The sequence below is a fragment of the Narcine bancroftii genome, chromosome 6, assembly GCF_036971445.1.
Source record: "Narcine bancroftii isolate sNarBan1 chromosome 6, sNarBan1.hap1, whole genome shotgun sequence".
NCBI lineage: Eukaryota > Metazoa > Chordata > Chondrichthyes > Torpediniformes > Narcinidae > Narcine > Narcine bancroftii.
The window spans coordinates 188,938,731-188,960,728 of NC_091474.1; the positions used below are offsets into that span (position 1 = coordinate 188,938,731).

The 21,998-nt window shown below is 33.9% G+C and overlaps 1 protein-coding gene across 2 annotated transcripts in view; it reads left to right on the forward strand.

Moving 5' to 3' along the window:
* LOC138736879 (venom phosphodiesterase 2-like) overlaps nt 1–21,689 on the forward strand; it is a 161,560-nt gene extending 139,871 nt beyond the window's left edge. For both annotated transcript variants that reach the window (XM_069887028.1, XM_069887029.1), the window contains exons 23-24: nt 20,515–20,671; nt 21,152–21,689. In XM_069887028.1, the coding sequence (XP_069743129.1) occupies nt 20,515–20,671; nt 21,152–21,316 (322 nt within the window). In that variant the 3' untranslated portion in view covers nt 21,317–21,689. The remainder of the gene's footprint in view (nt 1–20,514; nt 20,672–21,151) is intronic.
* The last annotated feature ends 309 nt before the right edge of the window (nt 21,690–21,998 follow it).

Sequence of the window (21,998 nt, forward strand, 5' to 3'; positions counted from 1 at the left end):
CAGAACAAAAACAAACAAACTGCTGGAGGAAATTAGCAGGTTAGGCAGCTTCCAATTAAAGGAATGGACAGTTGCTGTTTCAGAACCAAGAAATGGGAAAAAACCCCCATTAATTGGCTTTTTGCTTCAGATGTCAGTACCTCCTGGCTCATCTCCATTTTCCTGCTCCACTGTGAAGGCTTTTCAAGCTCCATCCAAGATCTCCAGTATGTGTACTTCATTCATCTTTCCTCCCATGTTTTCTCTCGGTGCCTATGCTCTACCCTCTCCACCACGTGTCTGTTCCTTCTGGCTCTCCCTCCCACCCAGTCCCCCCACAAGTAGAGGCCTCACTCTCCCAAATGTGCCACAAACCTTTTCCCAGTCATTTTTCAGCCCTGAAGCAGAGTTTCATCCCAAAATGCCAAACTGTCCATTTCCCTCCATGGATTCTGTCTGATCTGCTGAGTTCCTCCAGCAGTTTGAGTTTTACTCCAGATTCTAGCATCTGCATTCTCATCTCCAAGAGGCCATTTGAACTAGACTGACATTCTGAAAAGCAAGGTACAGGTATAACCCACTTTACAAAATTAGAGTGTTCCTATGAAACCTTCCATAAGTCAAAAGGTGTAAAGCAAAGACCCATTCACTACTATTGACGGCTATTTTCGTAAAAGCGAAAACCCAATCAAATTTCTTTTGGATAGCGAACACAAGTTTCTTTGTAAAAGCAATGTGTTAAAATGAGTATTCATAAAATGGGGTATAACTGTACTTAGTGCCTGGACCCCAGTTTTGTCTGGAACACCAAATACCTGTCCAGCTTAGAGGTATGATGGTCAGGGTGAATGCATCCAGAAGCTTTAAGTGCAATTCACCAGATCCCTAAGACTGAAAATGCTTCCCTCAATCTTTATTCTGGATTTGGAGAAGTCACGTGATGGAGTAGAGGCCAGTAGGAGAATACCAGCCCTCTCCAGAAAAGAAGAAATAAAGTGAAGAAAATATAAAGTTCAAGAAACACAAAATATAACAAATAAAAGATAAAGCTGTAGAGAAAAGAAAGAAAATGGCATCAAAGAAGGAAAAAGTAAAAACAATGGAGAAAAAAAAGAAAAGATGCCAGAAGAGGAACGAGAAGGCCTTACCTGCATGAAGAAACAGGGAGCCGTCGTGGAGAAGAGAGCTCGTTCTCCAAGGTTGGTGATGACCCCCCGACCGCTGGACTGCAAAAATGGCTCTCTGAGCCAAACAAAAGCACGCAAATGCGCATGCGCTCACTAAGAAAAAGGAGAACACCGACGGGAGGGGGGCAAACACAGTGCGACCAGCTGAGAGAAGCCCGACACCAGGGCTCTCAGCTGGAAGAAGAGGAAAGCGATAGGAAAGAAGAGCAGCAACAGGAGGCCCAACAGATGAGTAGCCCAGAAGAAGAGGACCAACAGCAAGAAGCCCAGCAAAGTGAGGCAAGCAACTCATCAGGAAAGTCAGAAGAGACACAGATACAAGGGAGAAGACACAAACACAGGTGCAGACAAAGAAGATGACGACCAAGATATAGAAGGTAAAATAGATGGACAGAATATAGATTTAAAAAATTTCAAGAACAAATGAGAGCATTAAAAGAATGGTTGACATTAGAATTTAGTGAAATGAAAAGAGAAATGAAAAGTACAGAAGAAAAAGTGAGTAGAATAGAGCTGGTCATGACAGAAATAAGGAAAAGATTAGAAAAAGTGGAAGAATGAGAAACGGCTGTAGAAATGGAAGTGAATGACTTAAGAAGAAAATTGGAAGACGGTGACAAAAAAGTTAGTCACAAGAGTTGTTCGCTCAGAAGATGGATATAATGGAAAACTATTGTAGGCGAAACCACATAAAGATAGTGGGCCTAAAGGAAGATGAAGGCAGCGCAGATATGAAAGAATTTATAAAAGATTCGATCCAAAGGTCCTGGGAATGACAGAAATACAGGAAAGAATGTAAATAGAAAGGACACAGAGAACACTAGCTCTGAAACCACAGACAAATCAAAAACCAAGATCAGTTTTAGTAAAATTTTTGAGATATATGACAAGAGAAAATATACTGCAGCAGGCAAGGAATAAAATAAGAGAATTTAAAAAAAAACCATTGGAATACACGGGTAAAAGAATATTTTTTTACCCAGACATAAGTTTTGAGCTCTTAAAGAGGAAGGAGTTTAATACAGCAAAATCGATCCTATGGAAAAAAGGTTATAAATTTATGTTAAGATATCCAGCTGTGATTAAAATATTTATCCCTGGGGAGCAAAACAGTGCTCTCGGATCCGGAGGAAGCACGAAAATTTGCAGAACAGAAGAAGAGAGGAAGAGATGTAACAAGAACGAAGAACGACAATAAAATACATATAAAGATGTAAAAATAATGTATATGTAAGAACTAAAGAAAGGAAAGAAAAGGGAATAAAGGAAATAAGGGGGGAAAAAAAGAGGATGAGCTTTGTTATATGTGAAGAAAAAAGTTTTCTGGAGGGGGTTGGGTGGGAGAGAATAACCGTCACTGCAAAATCAGTTGACGCTTGCAAGCGGGTTCACAATCCAAATGGAGAGGGGAGTTGTGGTTGTCCGGCAAGGGATAAGGGGCAACTCAAAGAGAGGGGGGAACATTTGGGGTTAAGGGAATATTAGAAGGGGGAGTTGTTGAAGTATTTTATGTTTTAAACGTGTTGTCATACATTGAGTTTAAAAAGGGAAACAGATGAAAAGGGGGATGGTGGTGGTGAAGAAGCAGAAATGAGGTGTAAACAGGATATGAGATGGCTATGTTGAACTATATGACTATAAATATTAATGGAATACATAACCAAATTAAACAAAAAAGGCTATTAAATTTCCTGAAAAAAGAAAAATAAGACATAGCATTTGTGCAGGAAATGCATATAACTGAAGTGGAACATAATAAATTAAAGAGAGACTGGGTAGGGCACATAGCGGCAGCATCATATAATTCAAAAGCCAGAGGTGTAGCTATATTAATTAATAAAAATGTACCAATCAAAATAGAGAACGAAATAATTGATCCAGCAGGGAGGTATGTAATGATAAAGTGTCAGATATATTCAGTATTTTGGAATTTGATCAATATATATGCACCCAATGAAGAGGATCAAAAGTTTATGCAAGATATTTTTTTGAAGATTGTAGATACGCAGAGGAATATATTGATAGGTGATTTTACCCTTAATTTGGATCCAATGTTGGATAAAACTGGACAAAAGACTAGCAAAAAGTATAAAGTGGCCAAATTTATGGTTAAATCAATGCAGGAAATTAAACTTATGGATATATGGAGGAGGCAGCACCCAAGGGAGAAGGAATACACATATTATTCGAGTAGGCATAAAACATACTCAAGGATTGATAGGTTTTTGTTGTTGGCCCATATTCAAGGGAGAGTTAGGAAAACAATATAAAGCTAGATTACTATCTAATCATTCACCCCTGTTATTAGCAATAGAACTGGAGGACATCCCACCAAGAACATATAGATGGAGATTAAACTCCATGCTACTTAAAAGGCAGGAATTTAGAGAATTTATTGAATGCCAAATTAAAATGTACTTTGAAATAAATATGGAATCAGTGAAAGACAAATTTATATTATGGAATGCAATGAAAGCATTCATTAGAGGGCAGATAATGTTATGTAACTAAGATGAAAAAGGACTACAATCGGGAAATAGAACAGTTGGAAAGGGAGATAGTAAGTACAGAAAAAGAACTAGCAATAAGGGACGATATAACAAAAAGAGAATTGGCGGACAAAAAAATAAAATATGAAACATTACAAACGTATAAGGTGGAGAAGAACATTATAAAAATAAAGCAAAAGTATTATGAACTAGGAGAAAAAACACAAAAATATTAGCCTGGAAACTTAAAACAGAACAAGCTAAAAGAACTGTATTGGCATCAAGGAAAAAGGACAAACAAATTAATATAATCCAATGGAGATTAATGAAAATTTTAAGGAATTTTATGAACAATTATACCAAACTGAGCACGAGGGGAAAAATAGAAGAGTTTTTAGCTAAAATTTAACTGCTGAAAATGCAAGAGGAACAAAACAAACTAATAAAACCATTTGAAATAGAGGAAGTACAGGATATATTAAAAAAGCTGCCGAACAATAAAATGCCTGGAGAGGATGGATTCCCAATAGAATTCTATAATAAGACTTATTAATTCTTCCTCTCCTGGAAATAATGAACCAAATAGAAGAAGCACAAAACTTGCCAGATTCATGTAAGACAGCAATAATTGCAGTAATACCAAAGACGGGGAAGGATCCACTAACACCAGCATCATATAGACCAATATCTGAGGAGTCATGTGATGGAGTAGTGGCCGGTCGGGGAACTCCAGCCCTCTCCAGAAAAGTTAAAAAAAGATAGAGAAAAACCAAAGGCACAAACAAAAACCAAAACAAAGTGAAAGTAAAAGTGCGGAGAAAATGGCAGCGAAGAAAGAAAAACCAAAAACAACAGGAAGAAGAAGGAAAGACGTCGGAAGAAGGTGAAGGCCTTACCTGTACGAGGAGGCCCGCCGTGGAGAGAGAAGCCCGCTCCCTGAGGTCAGTCGAAGCCCGAACTCGGGACTACAAAAATGGCTCACGGAGCCAAACAAAAGTGCGCAACCGCGCATGCGCGAGGAATCGCGCATGATGCGCAAGACAAAAATAACACTGACGGGAGGGGGGACCAGCTGAGGAGTCGATCTCCACAGCTGAAACTGACAACTACACACAACAGCATGAGGAAAACACAGAAAATAACGAGAGCAAGAAAGAAGAGAGTAAAAATAAGAAATCAAAGAAACAACAGATGACCAACCCAGAGGAAGAAGACCAACATCAAGACACTTCTAATAAAAATAAGAAGACCAAAAATACCCAACAAAATAAAACAAACAACCCAACAAGAAAACCAGAAGAGACAGAGGTAAAGGACACAGATCCTGGAGTGGACTCAGAAGAAGAGGAAGAACACAGAGAAATGGAAGATGAAAGGAAGGGCAAGTACATGGATATATATTTTTTTTAAAGAATATATGGAAACAGTAAAAGAATGGTAGTCACAAGAATTCAGTGAAATAAAAAGAAGAATAAAAAGTGCAGAAGAAAAAGTGAATAGATTAGAGATGATCATGACAGATATAGGAAAAAGAGTAGACAAGGTGGAAGAACGAGAAACAGCCATAGAAATGGAGGTAGATGACTTAAAAAAGAAATTAGAAGAATCTGATTAAAAAGTTAAAGAGACACAAGAGCTGTTAGCTCAGAAGATAGATATAATGGAAAATTATAATAGAAGAAACAATATAAAGATAGTGGGCCTTAAGGAAGATGAAGAAGGCAAAAATATGAAAGAATTTATAAAATAATGGATCCCCAGGGTCCTAGGAAGACCAGAATTACAGGAAGAAATGGAAATAGAAAGAGCACACAGAACATTAGCCCCTAAACCACAACCACAACAAAAACCAAGATCCATTCTAATAAAATTCCTAAGATATACAACAAGAGAAAATATATTGGAGAAGGCAATGAAGAAAATAAGAGAAGACAAAAAACCACTGGAATACAAGGGTCAAAATTTTTATTTCTATCCAGATATAAGTTTTGAACTCCTGAAGAAGAGGAAGGAGTTTAATGCACCAAAAACGACCCTATGGAAAAAAGGTTATAAATTTATGTTAAAATACCCAGCAGTACTTAAAATAGTTATTCCGGGGCAGCAAAACAGACTATTCTGGGATCCGGAAGAAGCACGAAAATTTGCAGAACAACTACAAAACAGAGAGAGATGAAGAGATGTAACAAGAACAAAAATTACAACAAACTATATGTATGTGTGTATCTAGGTATACATATATATATAGAAATATATATATATATATTTGTATATATATATATATATTTGTGTATATATATATATATTTGTATATATATATATATTTGTATGTATATATATATATATTTGTATATATATATATATATATTTGTATATATTAGTGTGTGTATATATATATATATATATATGTATGTATATATGTATATGTGTGTATGTATCTAAGAAGGGGAAGAAAGGAAGTAAGGAGGGAATTAAGAGAGTGACCTTTGTTATATATGAAGATTAAAATCTTTTCTGGGGGGGCTGGGTGGGGAAGAATTACAGTCACTGCGAAATCAGTTGACGCGAGTGAATTCGCAAATCCAAATGGAGAGGGGAGATGTGGTTGCCCGACAAGGGACAAAGGGCAACTCAGGAAGGGGAGGGGCTATTGGGTTTAAAGGAATTTTAGATATGAGAATAGTGGAAATATTTTATGTTTTAGAAATGTTGTCTTATAATGTGTTCAAAAAAAGAAAGCAGAAATGGATAAGAAGGGAAGGTGGTGATGAGGAAACGGAAAGGAAAGATAAACAAAGTATGAAATGACTACGTTGAACGATATGACTTTAAATATTAATGGAATACATAACCAAATCAAAAGGAAGAAACTGTTAAATTTAATGAAACAAGAAAAAAATTGATATAGCATTCGTATAAGCAACACGTCTAACTGAAGTGGAACACAAGAAATTAAAGAGAGATTGGATAGGACACATAACAGCAGCATCATATAATTCAAAAGCCAGAGGAGTAGCTATATTAATCAATAAAAATGTACCAATAAAAATAGAAGAGGAAATAATAGATCCAGCAGGGAGATATGTAATGATAAAATGTCAGATATATTCAGAATTTTGGAATTTACTCAATGTATATTCACCTAATTAAGAAGATCAAAAATTTATGCAAGATATCTTTTTGAAGATAGCAGACACGCAAGGGAACATACTAATAGGAGGGGATTTTAACCTTAATTTGTATTCAAACATGGATAAAACTGGAAAAAAAACTAACAGAAAGAACAAATTAACCAAATTTATAATTAAATCGATGCAAGAAATGTAACTTTTGGATATATGGAGGAAACAACACCCAAAGGAAAAGGAATATTCATATTATTCGGGCAGACATAAAACATATTCAAGGATAGACCTATTCCTGTTATCAGCCCACATTCAAGGGAGAGTTAGGAAAACGGAATATAAAGCTAGACTATTATCGGACCACTCACCCCTATTATTGGCAATAGAGCTAGAGGTCAAGAATGTATAGATGGAGATTAAACTCCATGCCATTTAAAAGACAGGATTTTAGAGAATTAATTGAACGACAAATTAAAATGTACTTTGAAATAAATACGGAATCAGTGAAAGATAAGTTTATACTATGGGACGCAATGAAAGCGTTCATCAGAGGGCAAATAATAAGTTATGTAACTAAGATGAAGGACTACAATCGGGAAACAGAACATTTGGAAAGGGAAATAACAAATATAGAAAAATTAGCAATAAAGGAAGATACAACTAAAAGAAGAGAATTGGCAGATAAAAAAAATAATATGAAACACTACAAACATACAAGGTGGAGAAGAACATAATGAAGACAAAACAGAAATATTATGAACTATGAGAAAAAAACGCACAAAATTCCAGCGTGGCAGCTTAAGACAGAACAAACTAAAAGAATGGTATTGGCATTAAGTAAAAAGGACAAGCAAATTACATATAATCCAACGGAGATCAATGAAAACTTCAGGGAATTCTACGAGCAACTATATCAAACTAAAAACGAAGGGAAAGAAGACAAAATAGATGAATTTCTAACTAAAATTGAACTACCGAAATTACAAACAGAGGAGCAAAATAGAATTCTATAAAACATTTAAAGACTTATTAATTCCTCCCCTTCTGGAAGTATTCAACCAGATTGATAAAACACAAAGCATACCAGATTCATCCAAAACAGCAATAATTACAGTAATACCAAAGACAGGGAAAGACCCACTTGTACCAGCGTCATATAGACCAATATCTTTACTTAACACAGATGATAAGATAATAGCTAAACTATTAGCAAACAGATTAGCCGACTATGTACCAAAAATAGTAAATCTAGACCAAACTGGATTTATTAAAAAAAGACGAACAACAGACAATATCTGTAAATATATTAACTTAATTCATGCAGTAGAAGGAAATAAAACTCCAACAGTAGCGGTTGCTTTAGATGCAGAGAAGGCCTTTGACAGAGTAGAATGGAATTATTTATTCAAAGTACTACAAAAATTCAGCTTACCAGAGAAATATATTAATTGGATTAAAGCATTATATAAGGGACCATTGGCGAAAGTGACAGTAAATGGATATATATCAAAACAATTTAACTTAAGCAGATCAACAAGGCAGGGATATCCACTATCTCCCTCACTGTTCGCGTTTGCTATAGAACCACTAGCAGAACTGATAAGAACAGAAAATAAAATAAAATGGATAAAAATAAAAGAGAAGGAATATAAAATCAGTCTATTTGCAGATGACATTATAATATTCTTAACAGAACCAGAAATATCAATAAAAGAATTACATAAGAAATTGAAGGAATATGGAGAAGTATCGGGGTGCAAGATCAACGCAAATAAAAGTGAAGCAATGCCAACGAATAATGCGGATTTCTCAAAGTTTAAGAAAGAATCGCCATTTAGATGGCAAACACAAGCAATGCGATACCTAGGTATACAAATAAATAATAACCTTGACCATCTATATAAACTCAATTACTATCCATGAATGAAAAAATTACAAGACGACTTAGAGCATTGGAAAGACTTACCACTAACACTGATAGGAAGGATAAACTGTATTAAAATGAACATTTTCCCAAGGATACAATACCTATTTCAGTCATTACCAATACGCCTAACAGAGAAATTCTTCAAGGAGTTAAAGAAAATAATAAGGAAATTTTTATGGAAAGGGGGGAAACCAAGGATAGCACTAGATAAATCGACAGAATGGTACAAACAAGGAGGCTTACAACTACCAAACTTTAAAAATTATTATAGAGCTGCACAATTAAGATACCTATCAGATTTTTATCAAAAAAGGGAAAAACCAGATTGGACCAGATTAGAACTAGATAAAATAAGGGAGAAGATACCTGAACATATACTATATAAATGGGATGAAAAATTGGTACAACGTAGGAATTCACCGGTATTGCATCATCTGCTCAACATTTGGAAGAAGATTCATGTTGAAAGGAGTAAAACAAATACCAACTACCAAAACTAATATTGACACAAAATCAGCTAATCCCTTGAATTGGATTAGTAAATATGCAGACGATACTAAGATAGGTGGAATAGTGGATAATGAAGAAGGTTTTCAAGGATTGCAGAGGGATTTGGGCTGCTTAGAAAAGTGGGCTGAAAAATGGCAGATGGAATTTAATGCTGATAAGTGTGAGGTGCTTCATTTTGGTAAGAAGAATCAGAATAGGACATATGTGGTAAATGGGAGAGCATTGAGAAATACAGAAGAGCAGAAAGATTTAGGAGTGACGGTACATCATTCCATGAAGGTAGAAACTCACGTGAATAGGGTGGTGAAGAAGGCTTTTAGTATGCTGGCCTTTATCAATCATTGCATGGAATATAGGAGTTGGGAGGTGATGTTGAGATTGTATAAGACGTTGGTGCGGCCTAATTTGGAGTTCTGTGTGCAGTTCTGGTCGCCTAATTATAGGAAGGATATAAACAGAGTGGAGAGAGTGCAGAGAAGGTTTACCAGAATGTTGCCTGGGTTTAAGCATCTGGAGTATGGGGAGAGATTGGACAGATTGGGTCTTTATTCTTTGGAGCGTAGAAGGTTGAGAGGGGATTTGATAGAAGTATTTAAGATTATGAAAGGGATAGACAGAATGGATGTGGATAGACTATTTCCGTTAAGAGGAGGAAAGTTTAAAACAAGAGGACATGAGTTAAGAATTAAGGGGCAGAGGTTTAGAGGTAACATGAGGGGGAACTTCTTTACTCAGAGAGTGGTAGCTGTGTGGAATGATCTTCCGAGAGAAATAGTGGCGGCGGAGTCAATTGTATTATTTAAGAAAAGGTTGGACAGGTATATGGATGAGAAGAAGATGGAGGGTTATGGGCATTGTGCAGGGAGGTGGGATTAGAAAGGGGTGTTTGGTTCGGTGCGGACTAGAAGGGCCTAATGGCCTGTTTCCGTGCTGTAATTGTTATGTTATGTTATGTTTAGAGAATGGGAGAGAAAAGGCATCAAAAGAATAGAAAATTGTTTTTTGGGAAATAAATTATTATCCTTTGAACAAATGAAGGATAAATATAATATAACTCACGATACAATGTTTACATACCACCAACTGAAAACCTACTTGAAGGACAAATTGGGAAACAGTCTGAGGTTAGAAGGAAGCAATTTTGAATATGTGATTACAGACACAATGATAATCAAAAAAGTTTGTAACAAACATGTACATCAAACTGCAAGAAAAGGAGAACGAGGAAACAAATGGTAAAACTAAACAAAAATGGGAACAAAATCTAAACAAAGATAAAGAATGAAACATGGGAGAAGCTATGCTCCGGAAATATGAGAAATACAATAAACACGAGGTTACGTATGGTACAATATAACTGGATACACAGGCTATACATCACACCTCAAAAGTTAAATAAATGGGACCCAACAGTATCTGACACATGTTTTCACTGTAAAAAGGAAACGGGAACAACAATTCATGCGATTTGGACATGTGAGAAAGTGAAAAAATTTTGGGAAGATCTAAACCAGATATTAAAGAAAATCACAAAAAGTAATATACCAAAAAACCCAGAGATCTTCCTCCTAAGTAATATAAGAAACAAAGAATTTGGACTCAATTTGGATGGAGCACAAAAAAGATAGCCCTAGCTGTAGCAAAAAAATGTATTATGTCAACCTGGAAATTAGAAGATAACTTGAGAATACAACAATGGTATATAGAAATGAATAAGTGTATTCCATTAGAAAAAATAACATATAATTTAAGAAATAATATTACAATATTCAAACAAATATGAGAGCCAGACATGAAATACAATAGAGAAATCCTACCGTGGACTTCCACCACCTAAAATGACAGAAGGAGAAGATAATGAAAAGAACTGACTCAGTAAAATTTCTTGTTTATTTTTATTCAGTAACAACATTGTTTAATGGGTTTAATGTATCTTATAGTTTGAACTTTAAATAAATGGGAAAGGGAGTGAGGGAGGGAGGGGGGAAAAGTGGAAGAAAACGCCACTATATATTTAAGAAGAAAAATTTCTTTTTTTTTCAAAACTTTATTGATTAATTTTAACATATGAAGAAAGTAAGTAATTCACGTACAGAAAAAATTCATAATAAAGTAATACAAGTACAAAGTAACATAGTTAATACAATTCCAAACTCGGCATCTCCCCCTAACAACTAAAAACTAAGACTAAAAAAAAACTATTTTTAACCCCTAAACCCCCCCTCCCCACCCCACAATAAAGTGAAGAATTAATACTATTAGTATAATAAAAAAATAAAAAATATATATCTTAAAAAAAAGTTCTATATATATATAAAAAACCAAAAAATATAATAATTAAATATTAATTATTAATCCAAAAAAATTTATTATATAAGAATATAGATGAAAAAACAAAAAGAACTTAAACAAAAAAAAACAACTAATAAAAAAAACTAAAAAAAGAAAGAAAAAAACATATATAGAAAAAATATATAATTTTAAAAAAGTTTTTTTAAAGAAAAAAAATGATTAATTCAAACTTATTTAAATTGTATATAATCAATAAATGGGATCCACTTTAACTCATAAAAAGACATCTTATCTTGTATAGAAAAAGATATTCTTTCCATAACCAAACAAAACTTCATCTCTGAATACCACCTATCTAAAGACAATACATTTTTATTCTTCCAAGTAATCGCTATACATTTCTTGGCCACTGCCAGCACTAAGTAAATAAAAGAGATCTGGTAATTATCTAATTCTAAATCAATCAACGGTTGCATATTCCCTAATAAAAATATATCAGGGTCTAATACAATATGATGATTATATAGATTATTAAATACAGATTGAATACCTTTCCAAAATTGTTGTTACCGATCACACAACCAAACAGCATGTAAAAAAAGTACCAGAAACCTGATCACAACGAAAACAAAGATCTGACTTACCAAAACCAAATTTTTTAAATTTTTCAGGTGTTAAATATAATTGATGTATAAAACTATAATTAATCATCGCCAATCTAGCATTAATCAATTTTCGAACACTATTACGGCAGATTTCAGACCAATCTTCTTCAGTTATTGTTAAACTTAAATCTTTTTCCCATTTCATTTTATCTTTATCCCAATCTATTTTACTTTCATTTTCCAACAAAATACGATACAAACCTGATATATAACCCTTTTTTGGAAATGAGAGCACATCTTTCTCAAAATCAGTTTCAGACAGTAAATTCATTTGACGACTGCATACCTGTTTTACAAAAGATCTTAACTGATAATACACAAATATAGAATAACCACTTATATCAAATCGCTTTTGCAATTCTACAAAAGAACAAAAATGACCTTTTCAAAAAGTCAGATAAATTATGTATTCCTTTCTCCTCCCATTGTTTCAAAATAGTATTAGATACCGTGAAAGGAACAAGTTGATTATTATATAATGGTAATCTTCGCGACCACTTATTTTTCAATCCCATTTTATGTAATTTACTTGTCCATAAATTCATTAAATGTTTCAATATTGGTACATCATAAGTTCGTAACAAATTTTTATTCCATCAAAATAAAAATTCATTCGAAAAATTTTCAGAAATAACTGCCAATTCTATCTGTGCCCAACTAGGCGTATCTCGTAACGCTCCAAATTGAAAATCCCACATCAATTTTTCCAATGCCACCCTAGGAAATTTTCCTTTCCACAAAAAATCCCTAATTACTTTATATAAATCCTTAAAAAATCTTTTTTGTAAACAACAAGGAATTGATCGAAATAAATATTGTATACGAGGAAAAATATTCATTTTTATACTATTAATTCTTCCTAATAAACCCAAAGGTAAATCTTTCCATTTAACTAAATCTGCCTTAATCTTCTTCATTAAAGGAAGATAATTAAGTGAATATAAATTTTGGTAGTCAGTATTAACATTAATTCCCAAATATTTAATTTGTTTCGTCCACTTCAAATTCGTAATATTTCTAAACATTGAATAATCATCTTTACTAATTGATAAAATTTCACTTTTAGTCCAATTATCCTTATAACCAGATAATTGACCATAAATCTCTAAGGAATCTTGAAGTGCTGGCAGAGAAACATCAGGATCCACCAAATACAGCAAAACGTCATCCGCAAATAAATTAATTTTATAATCTTCATTCAAGACTCTCATACCTTTGATACTATCATTCTGACGTATTAATTGTGCTAGAGGTTCAATAACTAAAGCAAACAAGGCGGGTGATAATGGACATCCTTGTCTAGTAGATCTTGTTAAAGAAGAAAAATTTATGTATGTATCTTGGTCAATATGGTTTATAGTGTGAAAAATAAAAAATTTTAAAAAAATATAGACCAATATCTCAACTTAATTCAGATTATAAGGTAATAGCAAAATTATTAGCAAACAGAATTGCCGACTGTGTACCAAAAATAGTAAAACAAGATCAAACTAGATTTATTAAGAAAAGACGAACAGCGGATAATGTCTGTAAATTTATTAATCTAATTCATGCAGTTCAAGGAAATTAGAAGCCAACAGTGGGTGTAGCTTTAGATGCAGAAAAAGCCTTTGACAGGGTAGAATGGAATTATTTATTCAAAGTACTACAGAGGTTCAATCTACCAGAAAAAAATATATTAATTGGATTAAAGCATTATATAATAGACCATTGGCAAAGGTAACAGTAAATGGATATGTATCGAACCAATTTAAATTAAGTAGGTCAACTAGGCAGGGATGTCCACTATCTCCCTCATTGTTCACTTTAGCAATAGAACCATTGGCAGAACTGATAAGAACAGAAAATAAAATAAAAGGGATAAAAATAAAGGAGGAGTATAAAATCAGTTTATTTGCAGATGACTTCATAGTATACTTAACAGAACCAGAAATATCAATAAAAGAATTACACAAGAAATTGAAGGAATATGGAGAAATATCAGGGTACAAGATCAACGCAAATAAAAGTGAAGTGATGCCAATGAGTAATGCGGATTATACAGAATTTAAATAAGAATCACCATTTAAATGACAAACACAAGCAATCCAATACCTAGGTATTAGATTAGATGATAATTTAAGACACCTGTACAAATTAAATTATCAGCCACTGATAAATAAATTGCAGGAAGACTTAGAACATTGGAAAGAATTACCACTAACATTGATAGGGAGGGTAAATTGCATTAAAATGAATGTCTTCCCAAGGATACAATACTTATTTCAATCATTACCAATTCCCTTAACAGAGAAATTCTTTAATGAACTAAAGAGAATAATAAGTAATTTTTTTATGGAAAGGGGGAAACTGAGGATAGCGTTAGATAAATGAACAGAGACGTACAACCTAGGTGGTTTGCAGTTACCAAACTTTAAAAGTTATTATAGAGCAGCACAGGTATTTATTAGATTTTTGTCATACAAGGGAAAAACCAGATTGGACTAAGCTAGAACTAGATAAAATAGGGGAGAAGGTACCAGAACATATACTTTATAAATGGGATGAAAAGCTGATATGATATAAATGCTCACCAGTATTGCATCATTTACTCAATATATGGAAGAAGATTCACTTAGAAAGGAAAAAAAAACAAATGACCAAATACCAAATTTTTTTTAAAATTTTTCATTTTTCACACTATGAACCATACTGACCAAAATACACACAAACATTTCCCTCTTGAATATACAGTGTCATTTTCTCCCCTTTTCCCCCTCTGTCTTTCCCACTCCCCTCCCCACCCACTCAACATTCAACATATATGATACATTAAACCCATTAAACAATGTCATCACACAATGAAAATAAACAAGAAATTTATGTCATCTTTTACATACTGGGTCAGTTCATTTCATCTTCTTCTCCTTCTGTCATTTTAGGTGGTGGAGGTCCGTGGTAGGACTTCTCTGTTGTGTTCCATGTACGGTTCCCAAATTTGTTCGAATACTGTGATGTTATTTCTTAAATTATGTTATTTTTTCCAATGGAATACATTTATTCATTTCTATGTACCATTGCTCTATTTTCAGTCTATCTTCTGATTTCCTGGTTGACATAATACATTTTTTTGCTACAGCTGAGGCTATCATAATAAATCTTTTTTGTGCTCCATCCAAATCGAGTCCAAGTTCTTTATTTCTTATATTACTTAGAAGAAAGATCTCTGGATTTTTTTGGTATGTTGTTTTTTGTGATTTTATTTAATACCTGATTTAGATCTTCCCAAAACTTTTCCACTTTCTCACATGCCCAAATTGCAGTTCCAGTTTCCTTCTTTAGGCGAAAACATCTATCTGATACTGTTGGGTCCCATTTATTTAACTTTTGGGGCATGGTGTATAGCCTGTGTAACCAATTATATTGTATCATGCGTAACCTCGTGTTTATTGTATTTCTCATAGTTCCGGAGCATAGCTTTTTCCATGTTTCGTTCTTTAGCTTTATGTTTAGATCTTGTTCCCATTTTTGTTTGGGTTTACAGCTTGTTTCCTCGTTCTCTTTCTCTTGCAGTTTGATGTACATGTTTGTTATAAATCTTTTAATTATCATTGTGTCTGTAATCACATATTCAAAATTCCTTCCTTCTGGTAACCTCAGACTGTTTCCCAATTTGTCCTTCAAGTAGGTTTTCAGTTGGTGGTATGCAAACATTGTATCGTGAGTTATACCATATTTGAACTTCATTTGTTCAAAAGATAATAATTTATTTCCCGAAAAACAATTTTCTATTCTTTTGATCCCTTTTCTCTCCCATTCTCTAAAGGAAAGGTTATCTATTGTGAAGGGGGTTAGTTGATTTTGTGTCAATATTAATTTTGGTAGTTGATAATTTGTTTTTTTCCTTTCTACGTGAATCTTCTTCCAAATGTTGAGCAGATGGTGCAGTACTGGTGAATTCCCATGTTGCACCAGCTTTTCATCCCACTTATATAGTATATGTTCAGGTACCTTCTCCCCTATTTTATCTAGTTCTAATCTGGTCCAATCTGGTTTTTCCCTTGTTTGATAAAAATCTCATTGGTATCTTAATTGTGCTGCCCTATAATAATTCTTAAAGTTTGGTAGCTATAAGCCCCCTTGTTTGTACCATTCTGTTAATTTATCTTGTGCTATCTTCGGTTTCCCCTCTTTCCATAAGAATTTCCCTATTATTTTCTTCAGCTCCTTGAAGAATTTCTCTGTTAGGTGAATTAGTAACGATTGGAATAGGTATTGTATCCTTGGGAAGACATTCATTTTAATGCAGTTTACCCTTCCTATCAGTGTTGGTGGTAAATCTTTCCAATGTTCTGTCATCTTGTAATTTCTTCATTAATGACTGATAATTTAATTTGTATAGATGGCCTAGATCAGGGGTGTCAAACTCAAATACACAGAGGGCCGAAATTAAAAACTTGGACTAAGTCGTGGGCCAAACTAAATATTTATTGAAAATTTTCAACATATGTAATGTTAAAATTTTTTCTTATTAACATAAATGTTTAATAATAGTTTTGGTTAAACTCTTTCCAGAAGAAGCATTAACAAAAGAGAAATAAAATATTCAATGTATAATATTTCTCTATAGCCTTTAAGCTCCTTTTAAATGTATTTCTTTTCACAAGCCAACAAGTCAAAAAAGAATAACAACTTGCTTCAATGACAAACAGGTTTGTCTTTTAAAATGATGAAAATATAGTCTGCCTCCCACCTGTCTTGAAAGGTCATGTTTTCTGTCTTTCGTTTGGCCATTTTTCGTAAGGGGTTTATTACACGTGAGTTGGGCGACAGGTCGCAGATGCTAATGAAAGTAAAGAGACGAGATGGGGGCGATTAGCGGGCTTACTCCAACGCATTTGCAAAGCATTCTGGGATTTGTAGTATTAGCTGTGCATGCGCTATACTGGCGCGGTGGCCAACGGGCCAGCTCTAATACATATTTGATATGATCTTGCAGGCCAAATATAATTATATCACGGGGTAAATTTGGCCCGCGGGCCTGAGTTTGACATGTGTGGCCTAGATTATTATCTAGTTGAATACCTAGGTATCAGATTGCTTGTGTTTGCCATCTAAATGGTGATTCTTTCTTAAACTTTGTGAAATCCGCATTATTCATTGGCATCATTTCACTTTTATTTGCATTGATCTTGTACCCTGATACTTCTCCATATTCCTTCAATTTCTTATGTAATTCTTTTATTGATAATTCTGGTTCTGTTAAGTATACTATGATGTCATCTGCAAATAGACTGCTTTTATATTCCTTTTCTTTTATTTTTATCCCTCTTATTTATTTTCTGTTCTTATCAGTTCTGCAAATGGTTCGATAGCTAACGCGAACAGTGTGGGAGATAGTGGACATCCCTGCCTAGTTGATCTGCTTAATTTAAATTGGTTTGATATATATCCATTTACCTTCGCCAATGGTCCCTTATATAATGCTTTAATCCAATTAATATATTACTCTGGTAGGTTGAACCTCTGTAGTACTTTGAATAAATAATTCCATTCTACTCTGTCCAAGGCTTTCTCTGTGTCTAAGGCAACCGCCACTGTTGGCGTCTTGTTTCCTTGTACTACTTGGATTAAGTTAATGAACTTACAGATATTGTCTGTTGTTCGTCTTTTCTTAATAAATCCAGTTTGATCTAGTTTTACTATTTTTGGTACACAGTCAGCCAATCTGTTCGCTAATAGTTTAGCTATTATCTTATCTGTTTTCAGTAGAGATATTGGTCTATACGATGCTGGTGTTAGTTGATCTTGGTACACAGTCAGCCAATCTGTTTGCTAATAGTTTAGCTATTATCTTATCTGTTTTCAGTAGAGATATTGGTCTATACGATGCTGGTGTTAGTTGATCTTGGTGCACAGTCAGCCAATCTGTTTGCTAATAGTTTAGCTATTATCTTATCTGTTTTCAGTAGAGATATTGGTCTATACGATGCTGGTGTTAGTGGATCTTTCCCCATCTTTGGTATAACTGTAATTATTGCTGTTTTGCATGAATCTGACATGTTTTGTGTTTCTTCGATCTGGTTCATTACTTCCAGGAGTGGAGGAATTAATAAATCTTTAAATGTTTTATAGAATTCTATTGGGAGTCCGTCCTCTCCCGGCTTTTTATTGTTCGGTAGTTTTTAAAAAAATATATACTGTATTTCCTCTATTTCAAATGATTTTATTCATTTGTTTTGCTCCTCTTCTTGCAATTTTGGTAGTTCAATTTTAGCTAGAAACTCATCTATTTTGTCTTCTCTCCCTTTATTCTCGTAGAATTCCTTGAAGTTTTCATTAATCTCTGTTGGGTTATATGTAATTTGTTTGTCCTTTTTCGTTGATGCCAATACCGTTCTTTTAGTTTGTTCTGTCTTAAGCTGCCAAGCTAGTATTTTGTGCATTTTTTCTCCTAGCTCATAATACTTCTGTTTTGTCTTCATTATCTTCTTCTCCACTTTGTATGTTTGTAGTGTTTCATATTTTTTTTGGTCTGCCAATTCTCTTCTTTTTGTTGTATCTTCCCTTGTTGCTAATTCTTTTTCTGTACTTGCTATTTCCCTATCCAGCTGTTCTATTTCCTGATTGTAGTCCTTCATCTTCATTACATAACTCATTATCTGCCCTCAGATAAACACTTACATTGCATCCCATAGTATAAATCTATCTTTCACTGATTCTGTATTTATTTCAAAGAACATTTTAATTTGTTGTTCAATGAATTCTCTAAAATCCTGTCTTTTAAGTAGCATGGAGTTTAATCTCCATATATACGTTCTCAGTGGGATGTCCTCCAGCTCTATTGCTAATAACAGGGGTGAGTGATCCGATAACAATCTAGTTTTATATTCTGTTTTCTTAACTCTCCCTTGGATGTGGGCTGACAACAGGAACAGGTCTATCCTTGTGTATGCTTTGTGTTTCCCCGAATAATATGAGTATTCCTTCTCCTTTGGGTGTTGTCTCCTCCATATATCCAAAAGTTGCGTTTCCTGCATCGATTTAACCATAAATTTGGTTACTTTGTTCTTTCTGCTAGTCTTTTGTCCAGTTTTGTCCATCTTTGAGTTCAAATTAAGGTTAAAGTCCCCTCCTATCAGTATATTACCCTGCATATCTACAATCTTCAAAAAAAAACTTGCATAAATTTTTGATCCTCTTCATTAGGTTCATATACATTGAGCAAATTCCAAAATACTGAATATATCTGACACTTTATCATTACATACCTCCCTGCTGGATCTATTATTTCCTCCTCTATTTTGATTGGTACATTTTTATTGATTAATATAGCTACTCCTCTGGCTTTTGAGTTATATGATGCTACTGTTATGTGCCCTACCCAGTCTCTCCTTAATTTCTTGTGTTCCACTTCAGTTAGATGTGTTTCCTGCACAAATGCTATGTCTATTTTTCTTCAGTAAATTTAACAGCCTCTTCCTTTTGATTTGGTTATGTATTCCATTAATATTTATAGTCATATAGTTTAACATGGCCATTTCATACTTTGTTTACCTCTCATTTCTGCTTCCTCATCACCACCTTTCCCCTTACCATTTCTGTTTTTTCTTAAACTTTATTTATTCATTCAAAAAACAAATAGTACATAACATATACAACAATTAACCATAAACATGAATGTTATTTTTTATATAGAAAAAAAAGAAAAGACCCCCCCCCCCTTCAGCCAACTCTCCTAAGGAGAGCCATAAAGAAATAATAAAGAAAAAATATTAAAGAATAATTAAACATACATATTAAGATCTAATCAATATAAATTGAAATGTAAATATTCTGAGTATAACACAACAACCACTAATTAATTAAAAATTATTTTTTCCATTATTAAACAATATTTCATCTCATTATGCCATCTATTAATATCAATCATATTTGTATCTTTCCATGCTTCAACCAAAAAAAAAATCAGTCCTTTACTAGCATAATTGGTCCAGTTGATTACATCAAATAAGATACCCCTGATATTCTCTTGGATATGTAGGTGGAACAAAGCCCTGGTACGCAGTTCTTGAAAATGGATAAAGAGGGAATCTAAAAGTGTACAGTGTTATTTGTGCATGAATTTCTTCAATTTTTAAATGTATTGTTTGGTCCAATTCCTTCGCAATTATTGCTGAAAAATAAATTGTTACTGTGTGGGAACTCTAATTTTGACACAAACTGTGACATTACACCATACTGGATTAATTGAATTTCCTAAAGTTCATGCTGCAATAGCTCTGAGGAAATGGTATAAATGGTTATTTACTCAATGGCCAATGAACAGTTTTTATACAAATTATTCTTTTTACTTTGTAGGAATGCCAAGGCCACACATATCCTGATCCCAACTCACTATTACATAATCCTTACCAACTGCAAGAACAAAATGCAAAGCTCTCTGCAGTGTGAGGGTTCACTGGATGTACTGGCTTTCATTCTGCCTCACAGACCTGATAATACAGAAAGTTGTGCAGTAAGTAAGACTTGAAGCAGTGAAGGGAGGTGGTAATCACAAATAGCAATTTAGTAACTAACCTGCAGCATGACAACAAAAGTTTCATTAAAAAAAAGCACAGTAAAACCCGTTATCCGAAATTCAAGCAACCGACCAAATAAAAATTGCAGAATATTAAATGGAAAAAAAAGCGGAATTTTAAAATTGGCGCCCCCTAGCAGTTATTTTGCTAATCACACAAGTGACTGGAAAATTCACTTAACCAGAATCTACCAATCCCCATTGGTGCCAGATGCCAGGGGTTTGACTGTATTACAAATCTATTTTATTGCGGCATAACATTGAATGTTCTCTTTTCAGTTTGCTCAGAATTGATGTGAAAGTAATCATTTTTAAATTTCAGGCAATTTTCATTTCTGTATCAACAACAGAATCTTACTACTTTTTAAGATGTGTGTACATGTGGAGTAGAGTATTGAATTCTCTGTTCTTTGGCAGGAGGGCAAGGATGAATCGCAATGGATTGAAGAGCGAATCTGGGCTCACAGGGCTCGAGTACTTGATGTGGAGCTGATCACTGGACTTGATTTTTATCAGGAAAGCAAGCAGCCCATCTCAGAGATTTTGCAGCTCAAAACATTTCTACAATTTAAAGAGCTTTGACCAATTAAAGTGCCTTATCCATGGTATTAATATTTTTTTTAAAACAAAAAATAAAGCATGCAGCACACTTTAGACAGGCTCTTGACACTTGTACAGCTGAAATACAGAGGAAATGGAAGTTTATTAGAGTGGAGCAAGTATCCACTTTTTGTTACATTCATGATGTATTTTTCAGTTGAAGATTTGTTATTGCCTGGAGTTTTAAGCACAATTTTACTGTAAGAATGAGATTAAAAATCCAGTGGAAAAATTGGATCAAGGTTTACCATGCACATCTAGAATCACAAGCTGCCATTTGGTTTGAAGATTTGTTTAACTAATCCTGTATTTCTCATGATATTTGGACAAAAAAAATTAAAATATTTTCTTTTTACTGGATCTAAAGAGCATAATTTCAACATTTACACTAAGAACATCACCTAACATTGGTATAAATGCAAGTTTCAAAATGAAGGGATTTGATATGAAAATTACAAAGCAGATTTTGTGTTACATTTTCTCCCACAGGTTAGCTGACACTCAGTTGTTCACCTGTCTTTAATGCATTGATCCAAATTTTGGGTGGTAGAGGAAAGAAACATTGAGAGGAGTGCTGTGAATGTTCATCAGGTTGATCCCTGGATTGGTGGGTTTCTGGATTACAATGAAAGATTAATAATTCTTTATATTTGGAAGTTTTTAT